The 26,586-nt window shown below is 40.6% G+C and overlaps 1 protein-coding gene across 2 annotated transcripts in view; it reads left to right on the top strand.

Annotated features, from left to right (window-relative positions):
- The window catches only part of DNAJC21 (DnaJ heat shock protein family (Hsp40) member C21), a 718,487-nt gene that overhangs the window by 308,073 nt on the left and 383,828 nt on the right, over window positions 1-26,586 (top strand). For both annotated transcript variants that reach the window (XM_044070174.1, XM_044070166.1), the window contains exon 7: window positions 23,659-23,746. In XM_044070174.1, coding sequence (XP_043926109.1) covers window positions 23,659-23,746 — 88 coding nt within the window. The remainder of the gene's footprint in view (window positions 1-23,658; window positions 23,747-26,586) is intronic.

Here is a 26,586-nt window from a genome sequence, read left to right as displayed (position 1 = left end):
CAGGATAACCCAAGTGTAATGACTGCAACAGTGAATACACTCGAACATCTACATTTATGGTAGGCACACAACTGTACTTTTGTTTGCCTGGGAAAACCTAAGTGTCAAAAATGATGTAATTTTGGGAGGGCCTTAGAGACATGTTTGTTAGTAATGTTTAAATACTATTTCTCACAAGAGACAGAGCATTTTGATCTGGATATCCAACTTATCAGCACTCTGCCTTATGCTCACATGTAAGTTTCTAGCACTGTGATTTCTTGTAGGAATAGTTAAAGCTAGTAAAGATTAATTACGTATTTTTTTTTGAAGTCAGACCTGTCCTACTGTATTATTTTATGTTTCTGTGTGATCTCTGAACTCTTAGATATCTCTGTGGTGTAGTAGTTTTGTCTTGTGTTTTAATTCTTTATTATTAAATATTTTTAAAACCTTCTACCTGTGGCTGCTTTGTGTAAAGATAAGCTCTAGAGTACATTGCATATTTATATAGGTTATTGTAATAGGCCACTCTAAAGTAAGCCTTGACTGTTAGTCATACTACCATTGGATAATAATATTGCACAGTAATAATTGGACACCCTTTTAAGGGCCTTTTAGTAGCTGATATTATTAACTAGGTGGTGGCAGTAATTACTACCGTGTAGTCTGGGTAAAGGGACACAGCTGGAGAATTTGTGTCAGCTTTTCCCAGGAGTGTCTGTGAAGTTGTATAAATACTTATCTCAAAAGTGTGTGTTGTGTCAGCTACTTGGCAGGGACACGAAGCACTGGTTGGACAGAGAGGGTACTGGAGGATGTTCTTCATCTCACATTGCTGCAGTCCTTACATATGGGTAGTCCGCTGTCCTCGGTCGGCCCGACAACAGTGCAGTATAGGGCTGGCGTCATGGGCCCTCAGATCACATCAGAGCCAGGGTATAAAAAACCGGCGGCAACGCCATATCATATTCCCCTTTTTGCCGCATGGTCCGATGCAGAACAAGTGCCGTTGCAAGTGCCGACATTTTGAAATTTTCTATTCTTCGTTCATTCTGAAAACCAGTTTGGGCAAGTTGGGCTTTTTATTTTTTTTGTTTTCTCTTGCCATTCTTAATTCCTCTAAAAAGTGAATGATTGTATTGTATTTCTTGCGATAATTAGTTAATTGGAGATACCATCCAAAGGGATTATTTCCTTGTTTGCATACCTTGTTTGGGTAGGGTTTTGTGTTAGGTTTAATAATGTTTAATTACAAAAAGAAGGTTAGATTGTGCTAGGTTAGTCTTTTGGTGGCGGTGGTAATATGCCGCCGGACCGTGTTATTCCGCGCGAAGGATAAACGAGCGACAGCAAAACAGAAACCTAGACAAGAAGACAACGTCTGGGTAGGACACCTGCCTGCAAGCTGCTGCAGAGCTGGTGGATCCGAGGCCAGTTTCTGGCCGAGGTCAGCAGAAACTTTGATTGATGAAGTCACAGGAACACAGGCTCAGCAGCTCAGGTTGTGGCCTCTCAGGTTACTGTTCTCCTCTCTATGCCTAGGTGGTTAGTTCTATATCTTCTAGGCTTACTAAGCAGGTTGGTTCTCCTTCTATATGGGTGCCTTCCTCTGGTGGTCTGTGTCCCTCCAGCCTATCTCTGGGGTAAAGCCAATGTAAAAATGAAGATTTGATTGGCAGAAGATTTGGTTACCCTCCTGAAGATCTGATAAGCCCTGATAGAGGAGCCAGGTGGAGCTCACCCAGATGGGGCCAGAGGCGGCTCAGAAAGATTCTCAAGAAGAGATTCAATTTCCCATTTTTCAGTTCTTTCCTGATTCCTCTTCTTCTCTCCTTTCTCCTCCTCAAAGTTTCTCGTCTGCTTCCAAACTCTGCATTTGGGAGGGAGAAACTCTGCATTCCATGAGGGGGATTTTATTAACGAAAAGGCTTAGAGGATTCTCTTGTTTCGAAGAAACATAGACCAATTGTTGTTCTCCCCTTTTTTTGATGTTGGCTTCCTCATTCCAGATTCATTGCCTCCTGCGCTAGTTCATTGGACAGGTAATACAGCAAACGGGCCTCCTCGGGTATCTGTAAATCAGTCATATGGATCTGTATAAGAGAGGTAGCTGGCAGGGACCTAAGGTCTGGGACCTACTGGGTGTTAGAGCCTCTGTTGTAAAGAACAGGGATTCTAGATAAAGGAAGCTAGAGCTTTGAAGGTGTGGGGGTCGAAGGTGTATACAATAAGGGCTTTTCCTATGGGGGCTTTCATGTGTTTTCAATATGCTAAAGCCTTTCAGTTTCCTTAAAAGGCTAAAATCATTTTAGCAAGAGGGCATGTTGGTGGATTTCTCAGCTAAAAGAACAGGCAGTACATGTCTCTGAACTGGCTCTTGGCATAAAAATTTCTGGCAGGTGGATGCTCTTCTAGGGGCCTCTAGGTAAATGCCTGGCTTATTGTTCTTCGTATGGCTAATACAAGCTTCTTCATTTCAGATCACTGGATCCTTTTGGTATTGAAGCAGCCTGGCTTTAGGATTTCTTTGGTTTTGTGCATGCCTCTTGTGGGTCGGTTTTTTTTTTAAAAATGAAGAAGAGGCTAAGTCTGTACAGACTGTTAAAAGATTTTTTGCAGGACTACCTCCAAAAAACTCTAGGCAGGTGACTAAGGGGGCAGGCAGCCCTTCTTCTCAAGGCAGATCTAGGGGTGCCTACTATGGTGGAGGGGGTAGTCACAGTATCTTCAGGCTAGGGGTGACAGGTTCAGTTGCAGGTGATGAGCAGCCCAGGATTCAGGGCCTAGGGACTGCACTAGCGTGCATTTCAACTCTTCTCTCTAGCACAGCCTCTTTTCGGAAATTAGTGCTCTGCCTCTTCAAACGCCGAATAGTTTTAGTCACCAACTGGCAATTGGTATTTCACAGCACATGCCGAAAGTAAAATTGGCATTCCAGGGTCCTTCAGGATAAGCATGACCAGGCGTTCCTCAAGAAAGGGGAGAGGCTCTCTGAAGCAGATTTCTTTACCTCTCAAAGGGATTTGTATACAGCCAGTTTCTCTCACAGCCAGGACCTCAGCGGAATATTGACTTTTGTTCTTATCTTAAAGAGTATCATAGGACTGACTTTCCAAGGAGTTTTACTGCTCAACACTTGGAAGCCTGTTTCCTCCAAAAAAGAAAAGACTGGCCATACAACTTATTTGGACCTCTGTATAGAAAAGATCTCTATCTGGACATCTCAAGAGGCAATCTTGTATCTCCTACTCAGGCAGCTTTACCTTCATTACCTGGGAAGATCTCATGACTTTTCGTTTCTGGATCTTGCTGAGAGGGCTTCTTGTCTATTCTGGCCCGATTATCAGTATTCTGTGGTACCCTGATAGCCTTTTTCAAAATTAAATTGAATGGTGTTCCTTATGCCTCTGGGCTTATCATAGTGTTTTTTAACCTTGCGAATCTGCTGTATGTGAGTAGAGTGTGGTTCTGCCTCTGAGGATTGGTGATTTATGTTTAGTCCAGTACCCTGTACCTAAATTGCCTCTCAGGACATGTGCTTTTGAATACTGCTTCCGGTGGCCTTCCTTCAGATGGACTTGCAAACAAATACAAACTTTGAAACAAAGTCCTTCTTAGTACATAAACTGGCTACTGACAGGCCCAACGAAAGAGACTTCACAGTCCTTCTGCAATGGCTTTCATGGGTGCTTGTACATGTGTGCTTTTCTTATGAGAACCATCAATGAATGGTCTTTCAAAATGTAGGAATGTACAGACACAACCTCTGAAGATGAATGACACATCATTCAGATAATTCAGACCATGTCAGAAAAGGAGAGGCTCAGAGCTTCATTAACACTAAACAAGGTATCTCTCTCGCACAGACAAGACCAGGACACTGTGATTCACATACCAGATTGCGGACGACTTTTGCTGGACAGCACCTCAATGGAACTTGGGTGCAGGACACTTCAATGGAGGTACTTCAAAGAGCATTTATCACGACAGATGCCTCGATTCAAGCAGAATTTGGACTGATCATGTTTCACATCAACAACACCCAGGACGTGGTGTGATTTTTACATCAAGGGCTACTGTTGTGTGGTACATCTTCAGTCAGCGATGATTGATACGTACCCTCTTTTTTTACATGCTGATGATTTTGTGGGAGACTGCTCTCAGTTTACACAGCAATCTTTAGCGGATGTTTTGGGGGGAAAATCATTTATCCTCCAATTCAATGCAGTGCAGACAAATTGTGCATCTGCAGAGGAAGTTAAGGGGACATGTGGCATCAAAAGATTTCAGTGTTGTTTAAAGAAAAAGTTGCTTCCAAAGTTGGAAATGTTTCCATACAAATTGCCAAAAACATGCTCTGGAATTCAGTTGCCAACAAAAGTTCTGGTGGATGCTTCATCATCCAGCTGGAAATATCTTCATGTCTATGCCTTCTTCACCATCTCTCATTCGATGGAGTACTCCACCTCGCCAGAATAGACCCAATACAATGCTGTTGATAGCAGTTGAAAGCCCAAGCATGACTATGATATTCTATGGCGAAAGGGAGTTCCCTGCCTCCTCCCTCTACTTTGTCTGCCTTTGATTCCATGATCTCTCCCTCAGCCAAGATTCGCTCTCTCAATTGTGGTACATAGTCTCTGCTCAATTTGGCCTGGCATATTCTGTCCACCTCAGCCTTTGTCTCAGCTTTTGGACTAGTCAGGGGAGGATCAATTTTCTTTTCAGAAATATTAGTACAAGGTTTGTTCTGTGCCTGGGCCTAGTCATTTTTTACCCTGAGCAAATTTAAGGACTTTTCTTTTCCAAGTGAGTTATACAGGTGTGAACTGCAGCCATTTAGGAGAGTTATTCTCTGTTCTCTTCCTTTTCTTTCGATAAAGGTTTGACTTTTTTCTTTTTCAAGCCTGATTCATAAGCCCCCCTTCTTCAATATCTTGCTGTTTTATGACAATTTTTTTTTTCTATTTACTCTCGATAAAGGTCCTAGCTCCTACTAACTTTTAGTTTCTCAATTTGTGTTGGACCCTTTTTCTTGGCAAACTTCTTTTGTGTTTAAGCAATTTACTTAAAGGGCAAGAACAATAGACCTGCCTTTTTGCTCTGCCTACCTTTGCAGAGGTCATAATTGTTCCTTTTTAGCTTAAGTACTTCTTTTTTGATTTTCTTGCTGATGCCTTATCTATGCGAACTAATCCTTTCTTTGCTTTCTTAGTTTTTGGCTGGTTTCCTTGGTTTAATTTATTCATTTGCCTTCTTTTTTGAAACAAACCTGCAGTTAATGGGATATTTTTTGTTATTTTTTCTGTTACTTTTGGGTTGCCTACGTTATTATTTAACGAGAGGCACTTTCATAATTTGGATTTCTTATTGCAGTTCTTTATTTTATGCCCAAAGGGGCAGGGAAATTCGTTTCAAGTTAAACTATTTTCCTTTGGATTCTTTTTGCCTTTTCTTTCCCTTCATCCCATTTCTACTAGGAGATTCCGTTGTTTGTTTCTTTTATATTTTAGTTCTCAGTTCAATTCTAATGCAATTCTAAGGGGGTCCACTGTTCAGGGCTTTTGTATTTCAGCCTGTATAGTGGTACATCTATTTCAACATTAAGATATATGTCTTTATTCACTACTTTGCTCTCTGCCACTGCAAATGCCTTTGGCATTGGTAGCACCAATTCTGAAATGGATTGGCATTTTCCCTTTAGTTCTGCTTATCATGTTTATGACATTGAGATCCGTGCTTTTTGCTACCTACCCTCACATAGTTCAGTTTGTACCTCTAATGCCATTAGATGTTGAAGATCCCACATTTTATGGTTTGAATACCCTCCTTCCCCTACCTTTGGCATGGTTATTGATTTGCACTTGGCCTTCTGAGTTGGGCAGGTGAAAGGAGGTTACCTGTATTTTGGCTGTGATATTTCGTTCCACCTGGGCTTTACATCTGGGGCATTTTAATGACCGGCCTTTTGACTGTAGTTTCCATATGGGATTTATACCCTGTGGGCTTTTAGCTTGCCCAGTTAGGCTGAGACCTGGACCCTATAGCTGTGCCAGTGGAGAGTCTTATTGGGGACCTGGTGAGCAAGGGAGCAACCAGCCCCAGACTGACTGTGATCTCCGTGTGCACTTAAGGGAAATTGTACTTTGCTGTGTGTATTAGTTATCCTTTCCTCTTCTAGGAGACGACCTCCCTGGTGTTAAGTGGTAAGGATTGAGGCTCCTTGATTGCTGGGCCAGGGCATGGTCGTCACATAAGTTATTGGGAGAGTTGAGGTTAAGAGGGAAGACAGAAGAAGGCTTTTTAAAGTTAGATTAGAGGCTTTCCAAAAGAAGGAGAGGTTAGATTAGAGGTTTTGCAAATAGGAGAAATTGCTACATAGAATAAGTTTATGGGTTGACCATGTAGGGAAGATGCCTTTCTGCAGAAAATTAGACCACATGATGGATAGCTTGTAAAAAAAAAAAAAAAAAGGGGGGGGGCAGAGCATATATTTTATTTTGAAAGCGTTATAGGTAATATATAAAGAAAAAGGCAGCAGTAATACAAAGATGATAAACTTCTTTTTCAGTGTTGTAGTATTCACTACATTAGGGATCCCCTGGCTAGGCCGGCCTGACATCCATTCAGTATACCAAAGCCTTTAGGTTGCTTTAAGGTAACACCGTACAGCACGTGTATGCTTCTTGCGTAGCATAGGGCTTAAAGGTGATGTCCGGACATACCATCCTCTGAACTTCTTTGCTACCAGCCAGATGTCATCGCTTGATAGTCAGTCTGAATGTCCATTCTGTTGCTTCCCAGCATTTTCCGTTCTCTGATTTGTGCTTTGGCCTTTCTATTGCCCCAAGGGATTTCACCAAATGCCTCGCTCCTTTATTTGCCTTTTGCAGGATTCAGGGGATCCAGGTATTTCATTACTTGGACGACCTTCTGTTTCAGGAATCCTTTCCAGAGATCCTCTTGCAAAATCTCCAGTTCTCCAGTTCCCTTCTGCAAAGCCTGGGGTTCACAATAAACTTCAAAAAGTCTTTTCTGACTCCTTCTTAGGACTAGGTTTTTCTGGGGTGCAGGATTCAGATGGTGCATATGCTGGCATCCCTGCCTCCACCCAAGGCCTTGACACTGATTTCCTTATTTCAAACTGTTCTTCCTCTGTTACAGCCAGGGAGTATCTGTGAGCTCTGGGATTCAGTGTTATCCATCATCCCTATGCTCTGGCCAAACTCCACATGAGAAAGTTTCATTGGTTTCTGACGTTAGTTTGGCTTCAACACGCGCATCTTGTAGAATTTGTAGTTCCTCTTATATCTTGTCTCAAGGAGGAGCTTCACTGGTGGATCCACAGTTGTCTCTATATCTTAGGTCCCCTTTTCATCCCCCTCTTCCCTCTCAGAAGCTGTTCATAGATGCTTCAGATGTGGGATGGGGAGCAGCTTTTGGCTCCCTAAAGGTGCAGGGGGTGTGGTTACCTTTTCAACAGAAATAGTACATCGGTGTCAAAGAGATGAGAGCTCTTCTGCTGGCACTTCTGGCTTTTCATCCACTTTTCTCCCCAGGACCTCTGAAGGTATTTACAGACAATACCACAGTGATGTGGTATGTAAACAAATGGGGGGGGGGGTGCAAGATCTTATCTTACTTTTGCCGGTTGGCAGTCCTTGTGTGGGATCGTGCTGTCCAGTATCAAGTAACTCTTCAGGCAGTTTACATTCCCTTGGGTCTAATCTTTGTGGTAGACACTCTGAACAGGTCCTTAATTCAATCCCACAAATGGATGCTTCACAGGGATGTGTTTCTGGACATCGTCCACTTGGGTGCTCCTCAAATAGATCTGTTTCCCTCCCCTCTGAGCAGACAACTTCCTGTATTTTCTGCCAGAGTCCCATGTCCTTTGGTTTGAAAAGTGGATACTCTCTCTTTTTCTTGGAAGGGGATATTTCTTTGTGCTTTCCCTCCCCTTCTCCTCATTCCACAGGATGCTCTCAAAATCCAGTGACTTCCTTTTGCCCAAGACAGCCTTGGTTCCCTCTTCTTCTGCATTTAGCCAAGGACCTTCTGCATTTGGCCAAGGGTAATCATCACAAGTTACCTCACAGGGTGGACCTACTCACACAAGACAAAGGATCTCTCATCCATCCCTACCTGTCCACTATTCAGCTGATACTGTGGGTGATAGGATTTTGATTCCACTTAGGCACCATTTTTTGAGGATGTGCTTAGGTCCTGCAGGAGGCCAGAAAACTCAATGCTAGGAAATCCTACTTATCCAAATTTAAGAAGTTTTCTGTTTGCTGTTTTTCCTCATACCTGCATCCACTTTCAGTGGATGTTTCTTTGGTTCTCTTATCTGTTTGAATTGCTGTGCTGGTTTAGCTTATTCTTCTGTTAAGGCCCATTTATCAGCTGTCTCTGCTTGTTTGCCATTATCTCCTCCTTTAGCTTCTAGATTTGAAGCTAAACAATTGCTTAAAGGTGTCCTTCATACTTGGCCTTACAGGAAGCCTGCTCATCCTTCCTGGGATTTTAATTTTGTTTTGAAAAAATTGACTTAGGCTCCTTGCAATATTGCTCTTGAAAGACTGTTCTTTTGTTAGCCCTTACTTCTGCCAGCTGAGTGTCTGAGCTGCAAGCCCTTATGGCTTGTCCTCCTTTTTTGATGTTTCATATGGACAGGGTGTCCTTGTGTACTAATATTCTTCTTGTATGCCCAAGGTGATGAATGAGTTGTTTCTTAATCAGTCTGTTCATTTGCCCACTTTTTCCCTTCTCTGCAATCTGCTAGTGAGAAGGCACTGCACACATTGGACATGCATAGACAACTCAGATTTTATTTGGATAAGACTAAAACTATTAGGAAATCTGATCAGCTCTTTGTTTCCTTTCATCACAGGCCCTTGGGATTAGCTGTATCCAAGCAAACTATTTCTTCCTGAATCTCAAAAGCTATTTCTTTTGTTATTCCTTTCATAGTAATAGTCTTCCTTATTCTGTTAAGGCTCATTCTACTAGGGCTGTGGCTTCTTCTGGTGCTTTGTTGGATACTAACTCTATTCTCAAAGCAGCTACCTGGACTTCTGTGCATACATTTACCAAGCACTACAAGTTGGATGGAATGTCCAGAGTCAGAGCTGGTTTTGCTAGAGCCATCCTTCATGACTTCTTAGAGGGTTCTGCTGGTCTGTCCTCTTCCCAAGTTTCTTCTTGAGCTGTGGCACTCTTCCTAATGTAATGAATACTGCAACAGTGAAATGAAAGGACATAGTGCAGTTGTGTAAAATCTTACCATAATGGTAGATGTCCTTCTCTTCACTGTTGCAGTATTCACTCTCCCTCCACCCGCTGGTCCATTTCTCTTCTGGATGTACCACATGTCACCTTTATGCCCCATACTACACAAAGAGCGTACATGTGGCATACAACATACCTTAAAGCAACCTAAAGGCTTTGGTATACTGGCCAGAGATCAGAAATACTGCAACAGTGAAGAGAAGGATATCAACCGTTATGGTAAGATTTTTACACAACTGTACTGTCTTTATACCGATCGCTTTTTTTAGTCACCATCCTGGAGATATCTGTTACAGGTGGAGTTCATAGGTTCGTAGGTGATTGCTAGGTTAATGGCACAAGAGCCTTTACAAGCCTAGCCAATAATACCCTCGACCTCGCAAAGGCATTTGACACAATACCCCACTCAGGCATCATAGATAAGCTATCCAGCCTAAATATAAACCCCTATGTCACAAGATGGGTCACAAACTGGCTCAAAGACAGAACCCACAGAGTCAGAGTTGCTGGGGCCATGTCAGACTCGAAACCGGTCACAAGTGGCGTCCCACAAGGTTCTGTCCTGGGACCGCTCTTGTTCAGTATTTACTTTTCTGAGGTACAGGCCAATGTGGGAGGACTATGGCTCACCAAGTTCGCAGATGACTGCAAACTGGGCGCCATAATTGACTCTCCAGCTGACACAAACATCCTTCAAAAAGGTCTCGTAGAGACGGATAACTGGTGCCAAAGCCATGGTCTAAAGCTAAATGCCAAAAAGTGTATAGTCATACCCTTTGGCAAAAACAATGTGCCCACAAATTACCACATAGGTGGTAACCCATTAAGTACAGAGAAAGTAATTAGGGATCTGGGGACCCAAGTTGATAGCAATCTCTCCTTTGACAACCACATTGCCAAAGTGGTTAGAAAGACCTTCCACATAGCCCACCTCATTATGAAAGGATTCACATCTAGATCAAGAGAGGTAATCGTGCCTTTATTCATCCCTCATCAGGCCCATCATAGAATACAATGCCCCCTTTGGGATGTACCTTACCCGACACCTGCAGCAATTAGAAAGACCCCAAAAGTACCTCACCAGGAGGATCAAGGGACTCAAACAGATGCCATATGCTGCTCGGTTAAAAAAACTCCAGCTCTACTCAGTTGCATACCGCCTACTTCGAGGTGATCTATGCCTGACATATAAAGCTATGTCCAACCCAGAATTAATGGACATGCTCCACCTCAGTAAATCTAAATCCCTTAGAGCCACGAGCTCGAGGGACTTGAACCTCAGCACAGAAATAAATAGAACATGCTGGAGGAACAGATTCATAACCCAGAGGCTCCCTTCGCTCTGGAATAGAATTCCAATTCATGTTAGGCAGAGCACCTCACTGACTCTCTTCAAGAAGAATCTTGATTAGTGGATGGGGGATCGTAGGTTTGTCCCGGGGATTACTTCCGTGTCACTATTAGACAAAGGCACAGTAAACTAAACTTTAAAAAGGGCACAGTATACTCAAATCAAGGGGTGGCATAAGCCAAACACAATCGGGCTAGGCTTATAAATGCCCCAGGGCAGATAGCCTAGTATGAACCTATGAACCTATATGACAATATTATATCTTAATTCCCCAGAAATAGGATGGGGTAGTATCAGGGTAGTGGGTCCTTTGGGTATTGGAGCCATGAGTCATTTTATAGACTGCTTCTGTTCATAAGGGACATGGGAAGTACCCCCGTGAGTGTTTTTATGGTTCCCCATCTATTTATCCATTTTATTTTTGAAAGGAGTGAGGAACGGGGTTTGTTTTACGAAGATGGGAAGTTTATTCCATAGATGAGATAGCCTTTGGGATACGAATCTGTCTCTCTGTCAAGTTCTTTTAGAGTCGCAAATAAGGTTCAGGTCCATGGAACGTGGAACCTTTGTATAATTTTTCTTGCAAATATGTAACATATTCATCAGGGCTAGATCAGAGAATGCTGTGTAGGTCGGGCATATATCATCTTTCAATAAACAATATGAGAAGGAATAAAAGGATAGGGGCTTAGTTGGTCTGCAAAAGACATGTATCTTATGCCTTTTTTTTTTTTTTTTTTTTTTTTTTAGTGAGAAGCTTCTGGGGCTGATCCGTTTGGTTTAAGTGCCTGGTTAGGTGCATGCAGAAGGGAGCATTGTACCCCGTTATGGGCCTGATGAGGGCCAAGTACAATGGCATTATGACTTCCTTTGCATTTGATGCCATCCCTTTATTTATAAGATGAGCCACACAGAAGGATTTACTCACAAACGTAGCTACCTGGTGGTCAAAGTTTAGGTTACTATCTGTCTCTGTTCTAAGTCTCTCACTACTCTGTCTACATTTTGGGTGTGCTATCAGTATTATTATTTACAAGGATATCTGATTTACAGAAGGGTATAATTATGCATTTTTTAGCATTTAGTCTTAGAACATGGTTGTGGCACCAGTTGTTTGCCATTTTTACACCTGTTTGTAAGACGTCAACATCGTTTGAGAATTCAGTGATTGCTTCCAGTCATCTGCAAACTTTGTGTGCCAGAGGCCCCAACATTGGTTTTCAGTTCAGAGATGTATATACCAAACAGGAGGTGTCCCAACACTGAGCCCTGCCTGACACCTCTAGTAACAGGTTTTTTTATCGGAAGTGGATTCACCTTTCCAGACATGTGTCCTGTCAGTGAGACAGTTTGCTATTCATATGATGTAGGGGGTTATCCCTAACTCAGTAAGTTTATCTATGATTCCCGAGTGGGGAATTGTGTTGAATGCTTTGGCCAGGTCCAGATAAGTGTTGTGTACAGTTTTACCCTCATTCATGGCCCTTGTGACTTTCTCAAAGAAGTCCACCAGATTGAGCAGATAAGGCCTCCATTTGGATGTCTGGTTAATCTTCCAGAGTAAAAAAGTGCCCCCCAATTTTTGGGCTATCACTATCTTTCTTGGGACATCTGTATTTTTCCACTCTAAGGGTGATATTGGCCTGCATCATCATTAGTTCTTTCTTATTGTAGTTGATGAGTGTCATAAGAATATTAGTATCCCATCCTTTAGTCCACTATGACTGTAGGCCTGTTCTACCATCCTGAAGAAAAAAAATCTTATCCTTTCACACTATATTATCTTTGGTTACTCAGGGAATCACTGATGCATGTTGAGGTGAATGGTATTTATGGACAAGAAAAAGTTTCTATGCGTACTTGTAAAAGACAGATACCATGTAAAGATTTTTATATGTGGTGTGTGTATTGCTTAGTGCCCAATCATGGTATGTCTGCTTCCTCAGTGTGTATAGCGTTTAGCATAAAATCCATTAGAAAAAGGGATTTAACTCTCCAGACATACATGGACAAAAGGAGGTTCTTAATCCTTAATAAACAAGCTGCAGTGTTTGCCAAGTAGTGAAAAGTGAGACCACAATGGAAAGGGACAGGACGGGAGACTGCCAAATATCTGAGTATTCCCTGTTTCCCTAGGTCTAAGGGTGTTGGCCTCAGTGAGGTGCCTTTGCAACCTTGGATTTGATGTCTGTTTTTAGTCAAGGCCTCTAGCATTTACTCTTTGGAGGCCACCTCCTATACTGAAGAAGAGACTATGGGAATTTGGACAATGAGTACCAAGCATCATAGTTTCAGGAACAAGTTACTGTTATGGAAAGAGAGGGCATCATTCCCACTATTGTAGTAAATGAAGATAACTGTACTTAAAAGCTGCAGCACACAGAACCCCCCCCCCATACACACACACACACACACACATATGCTCACGTCTCCTGTGGCAATCTTATTACCTTTCCATCATCTCCTCATATCTGGAAGAGCTCTTTTTTATATTCTTGTATATAGTTCCCTGCTTTCCTGTTTTGCAAATTGTGCTGGCTTAGTTAGTGGAGGTTGAACTAATAGGACCAACACTGTATCTGCCAGCCTAGCCAGTTTATAGCATCATGGTATGTGTATATATATGAGGAATTCCCATTCTAGGACATGGGAATGAAAGAAAGTTTATAAATCTGTTGAGCTGTTAGATCAAAATCTGAAATCATTGTAATTGCCCAAAACAGAAGGCATCCTTGCTGATCATTTGATATAGTGTGTTTTATGATTTGTCTTTACTTGCTTACTGATGGTCTCAAAATGTCAACCACAGAAGGCTTTCCTTCAGACCGGCCAATGTAGTAAGAATATATCTAACATATCTGTTTTTGTTTTGTTTTGTTTTTATTTTTAACCATACACTTTTGATCATTTGTATATGTAAAAATGTTGCTGGTTTGATCCTGGCAACAACTTCAGTCTACGTTTTTGCAGAGTGGATGTTTCTGCTCATCATCTTCATCATCAACCCCCTTTTTCCCATTTTCTGCATGGGGTCGGGGTGTCATGTTAACTGCCGCCATCTCTCTCTTTTCAGTGCTACACTCCTGCCTTCTTGAACACTCATGCCTGACTGTCGCAGATCTTCTTGAACACTCATGCCTGACTGTCGCAGATCTTTCACACAGTCCATCCCACCTATTTGCTGGATGCCCTCATTTCCTTTTACCTTCTCCCTGTCTGTCCCAAATCTTCTTCACCATATTGTTTTCTGCTTTTCTGCACATGTACCTAAACAACCAAAGTCTGTTCTCTGTATTCTTTTCTGCAGTTTGAGCTACTTTGGCTTCTGCTCATATATCCTTGTTTCTTCGTCTGTCCCTCAGTGTGCATCCTACCACCTGTCTCAGGCACTTAATTTCCATCACCTCTTGCTTCCTTATCTGCTTTGCCTTTACTGCCCAGGTTTCTGTACCATACAGTAGTACTGGTTGCACCACTGTTTTTTGTACACCTTACTTTTCAGTTTTTTTGGCATTTTTCTTCTGTCGTATGCTATACCTGACACACTATGTCAGTTGGCTGCAGCCCCTGTGATTCTAGCTTTGACCGCTTCATTCAGACTTCTCTTCTCCTCAACCACCCCTCCAAGATACTTGAAGCTGTTAACTTGTTCCACTGTCTTCCCTTCTATCTCAATTCTCAGATAATTCTGATTTCCCCAATTTGCTGCCATTACCACTGTCTTATCTGTTCTTCATTTCATTCCATGTGCCTTCAGCTTTGCATTCCATTCCCCTATCCTTCGTTGAAGTTTTTGCTGAGAGTCAGCCTGTAATGCCACATGTTCTGCACACAGCAACTTTGTTTGTCTGTCTCCTCCGACCTGTTTTCTAGTTTAGTCCATCACCAGTATGAATAGCAGTGGGCTCAGAACTGAACCCTGATGTACACCTACTTCCACTGGGAACCCCTCTGTGAAACTGAATGCTATTCGAGCTTGAGTCATTAAGTCCTTGTACATAGCCTGCACTAATTCTACTAATGTTTCTAGGCCTTTGAACTGCCACAATATTGCCCAAATTAGCTTTCTTTGCTGTATGCTGTCTCCAAGTCTAGAAATGCCCAGTTGGACTTTTTCCTCATGTCTAGTTTCTTCGATAAAAAATAACAATATGGACCACCAGGCTAAAAAGTAAACTTTTATTGTTACACAAAATAGGTTAGCGCTTTCGGGAGACTATCCCTTCTTCAGACAAAAGTCATAACAGTTCAGTCCAAGTTAAATACACATAACTATCCAATCAGATTCTAAGAACAATTAATTTAAAACATTTTTAAAAATTAGGTCTATGCCTTCTTAAAATGGGCTGTAAAGGTACCTTGCCATTTAGACCAGGAGACCTATCTGCCCCTAGTTCTATAATCCATTTTATCTCATAAAATTCAGTAAGATTCTTGACACCCCCCCCCCCCCTTCTTGGATTAATTTTTATCAGTTGCAAAACTTGAAAGGAAAAATAATGCCCCTCATTTTCCTTAATATGTTCAAACAAAGCATTGTGTTCCCGTTTTAACCTAATGTCTGAAAGGTGTTTAAAAATTCTGTCCTTAAATTTACAGTTAGTCTTCCCCACGTAAAAGGATACACAGCATTGACATCTAGCTAACTATATTATATTCTCAGTATTGCATTTAGTTGTATGGTTCTGACAATATAGTTTTCCTGTCACCGGATGAACAAAAGTCTGTTCTTTACTTATAAATGTACATGCCTTACAATTCAAGCAGGGAAACGTTCCTTTCTTGTTACTGTGGGGTGTTTTCCATCTGTCATTTTTTTTGTGGTCATTTTGTGGATGACGTTTTTCTTTTATGGAAGGGCACGGAGGACTCCCTACGTGAGTTTCTAAGGTATCTTGAGTCTACTACAGACTTTTTTAGATTTACGTTGAATTACTCAACATCATATATAGATTTTTAGACGTGGTTCTAGAACGTGCCCCATTTGGTTTCAAGACTAAGGTTTTTCGAAAAGAATGTTGGGAAAAACATCATGCTAACTAAGGATAGTATGCATCCGGGTCATATTACTAATAATATAATCAAGGGACAGGCACTCAGACTTTCTCAGCTACACACTGATGAAACAGAATTTCAAGCTGAAATGAATAGGTTTTCTCTTAGACTTGAAACAAGAGGGTATAAAGATAGGGAGAATAGAACAAGGTATACTCAACAAAGGAAGGAGGTTGGGGCACCCTGGTTTTCTAAGCAAGGGTTAAGCAAAAAGGAAAAAGTTAAGATACCTAGTAGGGGGCAGCACAAAATAAGGTTAGAAGTAAGGTGAATTTATGCCTAACTTATGGCAGTAATAATAAGCAAGTTAATGAAGTGATTAGGAGAAATTGGAGGATTTTAAAAACAGATGATGGGTTGAGAGATATAGTAGAGGATGAGCCGAGGTTTATATATGAGGAAACAAAATTTAAAGCAAATACTATGTGATAGAGATCCCCTCAGAAAAGTTGGCAGTTTAACACCCCTACCTCTGCCTCATCCACTTCTTCTCCCAAAACTAAGGACAAGAAATGTAGGGACAAGGCAAACGCAGACAAGGATAAGTAAAAAAATCTAAGGATAACTCAAAAAAAAAAAAAAAAAAGGGATTCCAACAAGTCCCATAAGAGGTCCCTGGATCCTTCCCTGTTTCGGTATTGGATCCAAAACTACCAAGGCTATCGGAGCCAACATTCTCTCGATGCCATATGTATCTGACACTGCCCCGGTTCTCACAAGTGCTGGTCAGCCCCAGACTTCATTCTCTGATACTTCAGGAGAAGCACTACTTCAGACCACCATCGGTACCATTGTCATCTGAGAGTTTGCAGGAGCAGGACATCAACAGAATGATAAGAACATTTCTCAGGATGCATTTACAGCTTGAGGTTTGCTCGGTACCATTCTCTGGGAACTTAATGAGTGTTGGTCCATCTATCCATACTCTGTGCTGTTTTCCTGTACTGGTTTGCCTGTTGGCGCTGGTAGCTTTGGGCCAGATCTGCCCCAACGCACTTTTGTCAGAGCCTATAGTTCAGGTAACTTTGCTGACTAATTCCCGTCATCTTTTCGGTCCAACATGTTCAGATCTACAAGGGTCTCTGACTCTCTGAGCCGAAGCTTCAGTGTGGAGGCTTGGGAGAAGAGTTCAACCCTGAAATTGTCAGAGCTGTCTTTCTCCTTGGTTCTTAGGCTCTAGATAGTTCAGTGCAGAGATCAGCCTCAGGGTGAGGTCCATCATTTCCAAGGTTTCCATTGTGATCGAGATCAGAGGGGAACCTATGGAGCCGGTGGCTTCTTCAACCTTCGAGGCTTTCTATTGGATACTGTCGATGCCAAAGGAAAAGATGTTGTCTTTAAGGTCGGTGCTGTCCAAACTCCTCTGATATTCCCCATCAGATGGTTTATAGAAAACAGATGTGCAAACGGAAGCACTTAGACTCTTCATCTGAGTCCATCACCAAGACATGGACTTGGATGAGTGTGAAGACTGTCTAAGATCCCCCTCTGAGGATGTCACATTTGGCAAGATTCTGGAATTGATGAAACAGAGAGGGAGATGGTCCACAGTTAACTTCTCCTGATGAGTATCGGTTTCTGGAAGCCTTTGGGTCTACCTCATCTTCCTCCTGGTCAGTACAGCCCATTGCTCCACTCGTTGATTTGGTTAAATGGGCATGTAAGGATCCTGACATGGTGGAGCCTATCCCCAAAAAAGGCAACATTCTCTCTGCCCCCCACAGACAAGAAACATTGGAGCAAGTGTCCTCTGGTGTATGCGATGGTTGTAGCAGTGGCCACAAAAAATGAACTATCTGAAGAGAGTTCCTTGGTCCATCACCCTAGACTCCAATTGGGAAATGGACTTGCGCCTCAGGGACCTTTGCTGTCCGGGAGCTGAATTATCTAGCTTATGTCACCAGATTTCCGAGAGACTTGACAAAGAACATTTCCAAGTCTTTCTTGGGGGCATTACCAGCAGATATCCAGAAGACGGTGGATTCCCAGCTGTCCACCCTCCAATCTTCATGCAGTGTAGCCATACAACTGCTCATGAATGCAGCTTAAGCATACAGCTAGGGCTGCTGGCACTGACATTTCCATTCACCTGCATGCATGGATGCACCTCTGCAACTTTGCAGAAAGCTTCAGGACTTCCTTCATTAACATCCTCACTCTGATCAGGCCTAAAGTTAAAGAAACCCTCACCAGGAATTGGCAGGATGGTAAGACTCTTTCTGCAGTAGGCATCTGCTTTTCCACATCCCAGAGATTCTACTCTAGGAATCAGCGAGATGAAAACATACTGTAGTTCAGGAACATCCTTATCAGGAGACTCCTGGAGATGTACCCCCTCGTGGCAGTGGAGGAGACAACAGTAATAGAAAGGGCAGAGGTAGACCGCAGAATCCGGGCTTTTGTGGACCATTCTCCAAAAAGCCTTTTCAGTATTCCTGAAGAGATTGCCTATTGCTGCACTCTGGAGACAGTTGGGTGATGCCTATATTTGCACCTTCAAGCCTGGCAAAACATAGCCACAGATTCTTGTGTGCTAAACATTATCTCCAGAGGTTATTCTGTAACATTTTCCCTTTCCCCAGCAAACATAAGAGAATTCCTGATGTCCCACCCAGTCAGTGGGAGCTTACAGCAGTAAAGATTTCCAAGCTGCTAGAAAAAAATCATCCATCCAGTCCCGCAGAACAGATAGAATCTGGAATCTGCTTGCAGTTCTTTTTAGTACCCAAGGCCCATTCTAGACCCTGGTTATTTGAATCAGTATGTCAAGTAGACAAAATTCCTGATGGTCACAATACAATCTGTTTTGCCTCTAGTGAGACAGAACGATTAGATGTGCTTGATAGACCTCAAGGACACATATTATCACATAAAGATAGAGAAGCATTCGGTGGGGGGGGGTCTCTATTTCCGGGTGGAAGCCAGTCATTATCAGTTCAGAGTTCTGCCCTTTGGGCTCACCACAGACTCCCATATGTTCACCAAAGTTATGGCAGTGGTAGCAACACACTTGCACATATTATGGATCCATGTTTTCCTTTATCTCAGTGATTGGCTCCTCACAGCTACATCTGACAGTCTCATATCACACCACTGCGGCCTATTGCTCTAACTGTTGCAGAAGCTAGGGATTACTGTCAACATTTCCAAGAGCCAGTTTACACCTTCTCATCTGATAGAAGCCACCTAGGCACAACCTCACAGATTGTCCACCTTCCAGTGTTCATGGTTCTTTCTCTTTGTCTCACTGCCATGCAAGTTCTTCACCACCCTATCCTCCAGCAAGGTTGGTCCTTCATCTATTGTGCCTTGTGGCATCCACAGTACTCGTAATACTGCTTGCCAGATATTTTATGAGGGTTCTCCAGTGAACTTTAGCTGTGCAATATTCTCAGTCCGTTTGCTCCATGCCAAAATAAAACTCAGATCTGCAGATGGCACATACCTTGGTGGATAATGTCTCCTTCAGTGATAAATGGATGACTGTTCCAAATAAATTCCCCAGTGGTAGTTGTGACAATGGATGCTTCCCATCTAGGTGGGTGGGGCATTACAGAGGAAAGACCATTCAGGGCACATGGTCACATATAGAGGTCAAGCTTCACAGTGGTGCTCTGGAGATGAGAGCAGTCCTTCTAGTGTTGCAGACCTTTCAGGACAGTCTCCCCCATTGCCTCTGATGAACAAATTTATACAGAAAGCAAGACTATGCAAGGCCAAGGAGATCTTAATTCCTCCTCCTGGCCTCTGCAGGCATGGTTTCCATTCCCGTGGCCTCTTCTAGTAGATCCTCAATCAATATCCAGATCTCATGTCTCACCCACCCGGGCTATCTCCCCTAGATCAGAAAGCCATGAAATTAATCGCTTGGTTCATTAATTTCTACCATTAGCCAGAGTTGCCAGGCTTTCCTTACTGGTTGTCCAGATCTTATCAGGCTCCCAAAAACACTGTGTCACCAAGGTGTACCACAGCAAATGGAAAATATTGTTTTATTTGGGCATCATTCAAAGGCCTAGACTCTCTTCAGCTCCAATTCCCTCCATTTTAGAGTTTTTATCAGAATGTTTTCACAATGGGTCTAGCCACTCAAACATCAGGGTACAGATCCCAAAAACAGCGTTCGCAGCAACAAGTAACCAAAAACAGCAACAGCTAACACCACTGGCTATATGAATCTTGAGAAAGCGATAACTCCTTCTTTAAATATGAAACCAAGGTAACTTCCAACAAACGAAAGCAGCAGCTCTCTAATAGTTGAACTCCACAATTTGTTTTAAACACGGAACATACACAAACAACGGTTAAGCGCTTTCACCTGTACACAACACAGGCTTCATCAGAACTGACTTACATTTTGATTTAGCTCAGTTTAAATTACTTTTTTGGCGTCAAACAGAGCTCACAAATTTAAAGACACAATGTACCAAAATAATTTATTTTATATTACTAAATAATAATACCCAAATTTCATAAAAGCTGATCAATTCATTCAGTAAGTGTAAGTATAAAACTAAAATGATAAAACCTATGTAAATATTTCACTCAAATGCATATCTTAATACTAACAAAATCAATTATGTATATATATATATATATATATATATATATATATATATATATATATATAAAATATGTTAAAAAATATTAAAAAATGTTAAAAAATATATATAACAGTATGATAACCTATGTATAAATATATATTAATAGTGTATAAAAAATAACTATATAATTATTACCATATATTAATTGTTAATATATACAAATGTTATTAAAGTGTCGCATTGTTTAAAATGTTTAAAATATACTTAAAATATATTGACTGTGAGATGACTTACATAAGTAGAGGTTTAATTGAAATATTATCATTCAGACCGGGAGTAGAAGAGGCATCCATGAATAATTGCCACCACATTTCACGGTAAGATAAGTGCCCTTTACTATCACCTCCCCTAGGGTCTGACTTAATAACATCTATAATATAAAGTAAAAAAACAAGTAGTCAAGGGATGGGGGACTAAATATATCCCATTATTAGGTGTATCATACAGAAATCCTTGCAACAGTAAAGGAATATTTAATAGTACCCCTAAGTCTACTGACCTAAGTAGAGCATGCATACTGGAATATGGGCCACATATACATAAGATGAAAGAGATTTTAAATAAAAATTGGAATATCTTTCAGACAGATACATATGTGTCTGATATAGTTGGTAACAAGCCTTATTTTGTAAGTAAAATGGGTCCCAATTTAAAAAGTATTTTAGAAAAAGGACCAATATCAATAAGTAATAAAGTTACACATACACAGAAATGTGGTAGTTGTAATTGGTGTTATTTGATTAACACCGATGAAGTAGTGAGGTTAGACAATATATCTAGGTCTTATATTAAATTTAGACATGGAAATTGTAAAACAAAGTTTGTGGTTTACATCGCATTATGTGTAAAATGTTCAGCTTTCTACATTGGGAAAACTGAGAGGCAGTTTCATAAACGTATCTATGACCATATGTATTGTATTAAAAAGGGAGATGATAAGAATGCTTTGTATAGACATATTAACCAGTACGGTTCTGATCATCAGTTTACATTTGGTATTATAGATATTATTAAGTCAGACCCTAGGGGAGGTGATAGTAAAGGGCACTTATCTTACCGTGAAATGTGGTGGCAATAATTCACGGATGACTCTTCTACTCACGGTCTGAATGATAATATTTCAATTAAACCTCTACTTATGTAAGTCATCTCACATTCAATATATTTTAAGTATATTTTAAACGATGCAACACTTTAATAACACTTTAATAACATTTGCATATATTAACAATTAATATATGGTAATAATTATATAGTTATTTTTTATACACTAATATATATTTATACATAGGTTATCATACTGTTATATATATTTTTTAACATATTTTATATATATATATATATATATATATATATATATATATATATATATATATAATTGATTTTGCTAGTATTAAGATATGCATTTGAGTGAAATATTTATATAGGTTTTATCATTTTAGTTTTATACTTACTGAATGAATTGATCAGCTTTTATGAAATTTGGGTATTATTATTTAGTAGTATAAGATAAATTATTTTGGTACATTGTGTCTTTAAATTTGTGAGCTCTGTTTGGCGCCAAAAAAGTAATTTAAACTGAGCTAAATCAAAATGTAAGTCAGTTCTGATGAAGCCTGTGTTGTGTACAGGTGAAAGCGCTTAACCGTTGTTTGTGTATGTTCCGTGTTTAAAACAAATTGTGGAGTTCAACTGTTAGAGGGCTGCTGCTTTCATTTGTTGGAAGTTACCTTGGTTTCATATTTAAAGAAGGAGTTATCGCTTTCTCAAGATTCACATAGCCAGTGGCGTTATCAGGGTACAGTTGGCAGCCATCTCTAGAGTTCACATAGGCCAGAACAACTCTTCTATAGCATCACTGAAGATTTCCAAAGCCTTTTTAAAGGGTGCTTTCCTACTTTGCCATCCACTCAGAGATCCAGCTCCTCCTTGGGACATTGCTGTCATGTTGCAAGCATTTACTCTGCTGCCATTTGAGCCTGCAGCATCAGTGGATTTGAAATTCCTGTCTTGGAAAACATATTTTTTAGTGGCTGTCAATTCATCTAAGCATACATCAGAGATGCAAACACTTTCCTGCAGATCTCATTACTTGTTTTTTCATAAGGATAGGGTTTCTGTGCAAACTAATGTTTCTTTCATTCCTTAGGTGGCATACAAAACTAATCTAAATCAGGTGGTAAATCTACCACTCTTTTTTTTCCCATGATTTTCTAATAAAGGTGAATTCATGCTTCATATGCAGGACATCCATCACCAACTCGGGTTCTGTCTTCACAGAACTAAGCCTTTCAGGAAGTCTGATCAACTTTTTATAAACTTCTCCAAACAAAAATTGGGCAAGGTGGTGTCTAAGGTTACCTTGTCTAGGTGGTTATGTGATTGAATTACATTTGTGTACAATGAATAGAGTTTATCCTTACAATCTAAGCCTAAAGGTCATTCCACAAGAGCTGTGGCCATGTCTACAGCTTTTGCCAACAGACTTCCTATTGATGATATCTGTGCAGCTGCTACTTTATCAACAGTTCATACGTTTGTGTCACATTATAAACTAGATGAACAATCCAGATCTTGTTCATCCTTTGGCTCCACCATTCTTAGGAATGTCCTTTCTTGATACCACCTGGGACTATATATGCTTGGGAATCTGTCCCATAGCTGAATCAGATGAAAACTGACAACATTGTATACAAAAGTTACGTACTTACCATGATGATAGATCCATGTTGTCTGATTTTTGTCCAGTTCAACGTCCCTCCCACCTGTCACCTACCAAAATGATCACTATTGAGACTCCAAAGACCGGTTGACATTGGCATTCTCTGTTAATAAGCAGTCACCACTGCCAGTGCTGTATAACCATGTCATGGCCTATTTCATACTACTTAGAAGTTGCCAGAATAAAATTCTTTTTCATTAGAGTAATGTTTCTTGCTTGTACTTTGGTATACATTATTCATCAGGGGGCAAACTCAACCTGAGGTAGTAGGGTGGAGGGCAGGGGCTTATAAGTAGGGGAGTAGTCAGAGCCCTGGAATTGAAGAACTTTGACTGGTGCCATAGTCAGATCAGGCCAATGCAATCCTACAATCCACAGTTGAACCAGACAAAAAGTCAGACAACATGGATCTATCGTTATGGTAAGTATATAACTTTTGTGTTTATATGTTGGTAAGTACGTTTCATGCAGATGCATTTGTGTGCATCCTCTGGTAGGCTACATATCCTTCTGACTGAGTAACATAAAGAAGGTGTAAGAATATGACCGACTGTTTTATTCTGTAACATGACATGACCACTTAAGTTTTACTGCTGATTCTGTTCAGCTAAGAAATTTCAACTCTTCTGTTTTTCCATTTTTAATTTGAGCAGAAGGAGTGGCTGAAAGAGCAGAAGACATTGAATACTATGATGATCTCTATTGCCCAGCATGTGAAAAAGCATTTAAAACGGAGAAAGCGTAAGTTATATGGTGTACTAATAAATATCTTTTACTCACACTCTAGACTGTATTCCACAGTATTGTTGGGTTGCTCCTAGGGTGGGGTATGAAAAAGAACATCGGATTGTGATATTCTTTTGCCTACTTTTTAATATTGTATTTTATCTAAGCACCACATAAAGAGCTGCTGCTCTGCATGAGGTATGCATTTACTTTGCTGCTGAGGAGGAGTAAGCCAATAATAATGTAGCCTTTTTCTTTTGACTTGTTCTTTGGATTGTCTTTCACTACATGTAGTTAGAAACCACTTAGAGGAAATGGTGACTTTTTCAGTAGAGAATTAGAAGTGTGTGTTTATTTCATGGTATGATTCCTATATTTTCGTATGTCCAGAATGTAACAGTCCTTACAGAATGTGGATTTTTGCTGACCAGTCCACACTCCTCACCAGTAGTCCTTTTAAGTCATTATCAAAATGGATGTTTCTTCCATTTCTGGTCATGTTAGTGTTTTATTTCAGTGTTAAGTTTTGCTTTTTATAAGTTAAACATAGTCCACTTTTTTCTTTAAGATATACAAACAGTCCACTTATGTTGTGCTGATGAAGCCATAAAAAGGCTGAAACATGTATTTCCACAGCTAGTGGGGTTTGGCTTTATTGGCCTGAATTTGTTCATAACAGACTTAAAAAGAAAAAAAGTCATGGGCATTCAGAAATATCATAAAGCTGAAGCACCTGATGTCCTTAAAGGGTTATTTGGCTATGTCCCATGTGCCTGTAATACAAGAGGTTTAAGGAATCACACAGTGGAAACTCAAGCTTGGCTAGATTTTTCTTTTATTGCTTTAAGGTATGATAATGTTTGCCGTTTTTCCTCCCCTTTTTTCTGTAGAGCACAACTGCCCATATTAGGAGTGCCTTGGGGAAAAAAGGGACAGTTGCTGACCCTTTTTCAAAGGTTTCTTGTTGCAGGTGGTCTCTGCTGTAAAGGCTTGCCTGTTTTGCGAGACACTATTGCAGAATGTGGTCTGTAGTTCATAAACAGATTCTAAGATATCTGTGCAGCAGGGTTTGTTTTTTTTCCTCATTGTTTGAAGTTTACTGGCTAGTCATATCCCATGTTTTACAAGGCTGTTCTTTTATGGTGTTTTGTATGTGGGTCAGTCCTGACATTTTATTGCTTAAGGAGTCTTGGGTGTGTGTCACCTGCTGACCAAGACAGTCCCAGAGAGTGCATACTTTCTAGTATCAGATACTTATTTAGAATATTCATCACAGAGTACACTTTTAGAGGCATGTTAATCCACAAAGGTGCTCCCAGTCGCTCTCTCTCTCTCTCCATCCTGTTTTCAGAGATGGATACTTGCTTAATAAATACATTTACTTTTGAATATGTATCTTACTGTTGTCAGGTCTTCCTTATCAAACATTGCTTGGCAATTCTTTCATAAAAATAATTAATTGGCCAGCTCCCTTTCACAGACATTTTGGTCCTTGCATACTAGTAGTGATACAGGTTTGGTAAGCAGACTTGTGCTGGGCAGACCTTCATCTGGAGAGTCATGTCTTATTCGGTGCATTAATTCTCCTACTGTTTATACCTTGTGAGTAGTGCAGTCAGCATTGTAGATATAATATGTCTGGGGCAAAGCAGGACTAGATCAATGTGTAGTACCACTTCATGCCACTGCTTGTGCTTTACAGCCAGCAGAAACATTTGCAGTTCTGTTCAGCCACTAATAATGTCCTCAAGCCTGCTGCCTTTCCCTTGCCATTATGTAATCATTTTACTTGGGCATTTTACACAAAGATGAGTCACCACTGGAGACCATGGAGGGTGGTGGTGCTTGAACTATAGGGTGTTCAGCAAGTCTGGATTGTTTGTACTTCATGGTCTTGTTGGCTTTTATTAGTAAACTGATTCATCTTTCAGACAATAAATTTGTTGTTCATCATTTTTTAAGTATTCTGCTACCTGTACAGGAAAAATGCATATTTTAATAGACAAGAAAGGGGAACACTGCATTTGCACGGATGAATAAGTAACTGAGCAAACTACTAGACCAGTATATATTAATTATACGACATGCATTATTTCATCTTCTTTCAGACTTGCAACACCCGTAAAAAGAAATAAAAGTTTCCAAAATGGTTTGTGTGGGTAATAAGCAATTTGCCTCTCTTAACAAACCTGGGATGTTTTGTAAAAGTATCGGTCTTTTGTCTTACAGAAAACATCTCCACCACTGTCACACTATTCATTAGTGAGTATTTGTGCTCTAACCCTTTTACACTTGTAGAAACCTTCAGGGAATGCCATAGCAAGGGTGGGGCAGAGGAAGCAGTTGCCTTGGATGCAAGCAGTTAGGATGTGTGATCACTAGCTTTGAAAAGGTGCCTAAAACGTCCTGCCTGGAAGTGCAAACATTCTTAGAATCCATTAAACCTTCTTGATGCTTAAATACATTCTTAAAATGCATTTAAGCATCAAGAAGTGTATGACCTCTGTAAACCCATGGATCCTGACCAGGCATCCTTGTTAGGACTCGTTTGTAATTTCTTTGGTTTAGGTCAAGATTTGAAGTACATTAATTTTAGCCACCTTGCTGGTTGAGAAAAATGTGAGTTGCTGGATAGGATAAGCAAGAAAGTTTGTTTCCTCTGTGAAGTTGGGGCTCCAGTCACTCAAATGTTTTATTTTACATGTTCTCAATCCAGTTCTTCCTAGTAGATCAAGTGCTAAAAAAGCTTTAAGCCTTTCCTGAGTCAGGGTTTAGGGAGGAACTGATTTAAGACTTTAACTGTATTAATCATGAGTTGCCACTTCAATTCACTTTAATTTTAACTGTGCTAATGC

This window comes from Protopterus annectens, chromosome 1.part0 (genome assembly GCF_019279795.1).
Source record: "Protopterus annectens isolate FY-2018-M chromosome 1.part0, PAN1.0, whole genome shotgun sequence".
NCBI lineage: Eukaryota > Metazoa > Chordata > Ceratodontiformes > Protopteridae > Protopterus > Protopterus annectens.
This window is presented reverse-complemented; position numbering and strand designations above follow the sequence as displayed.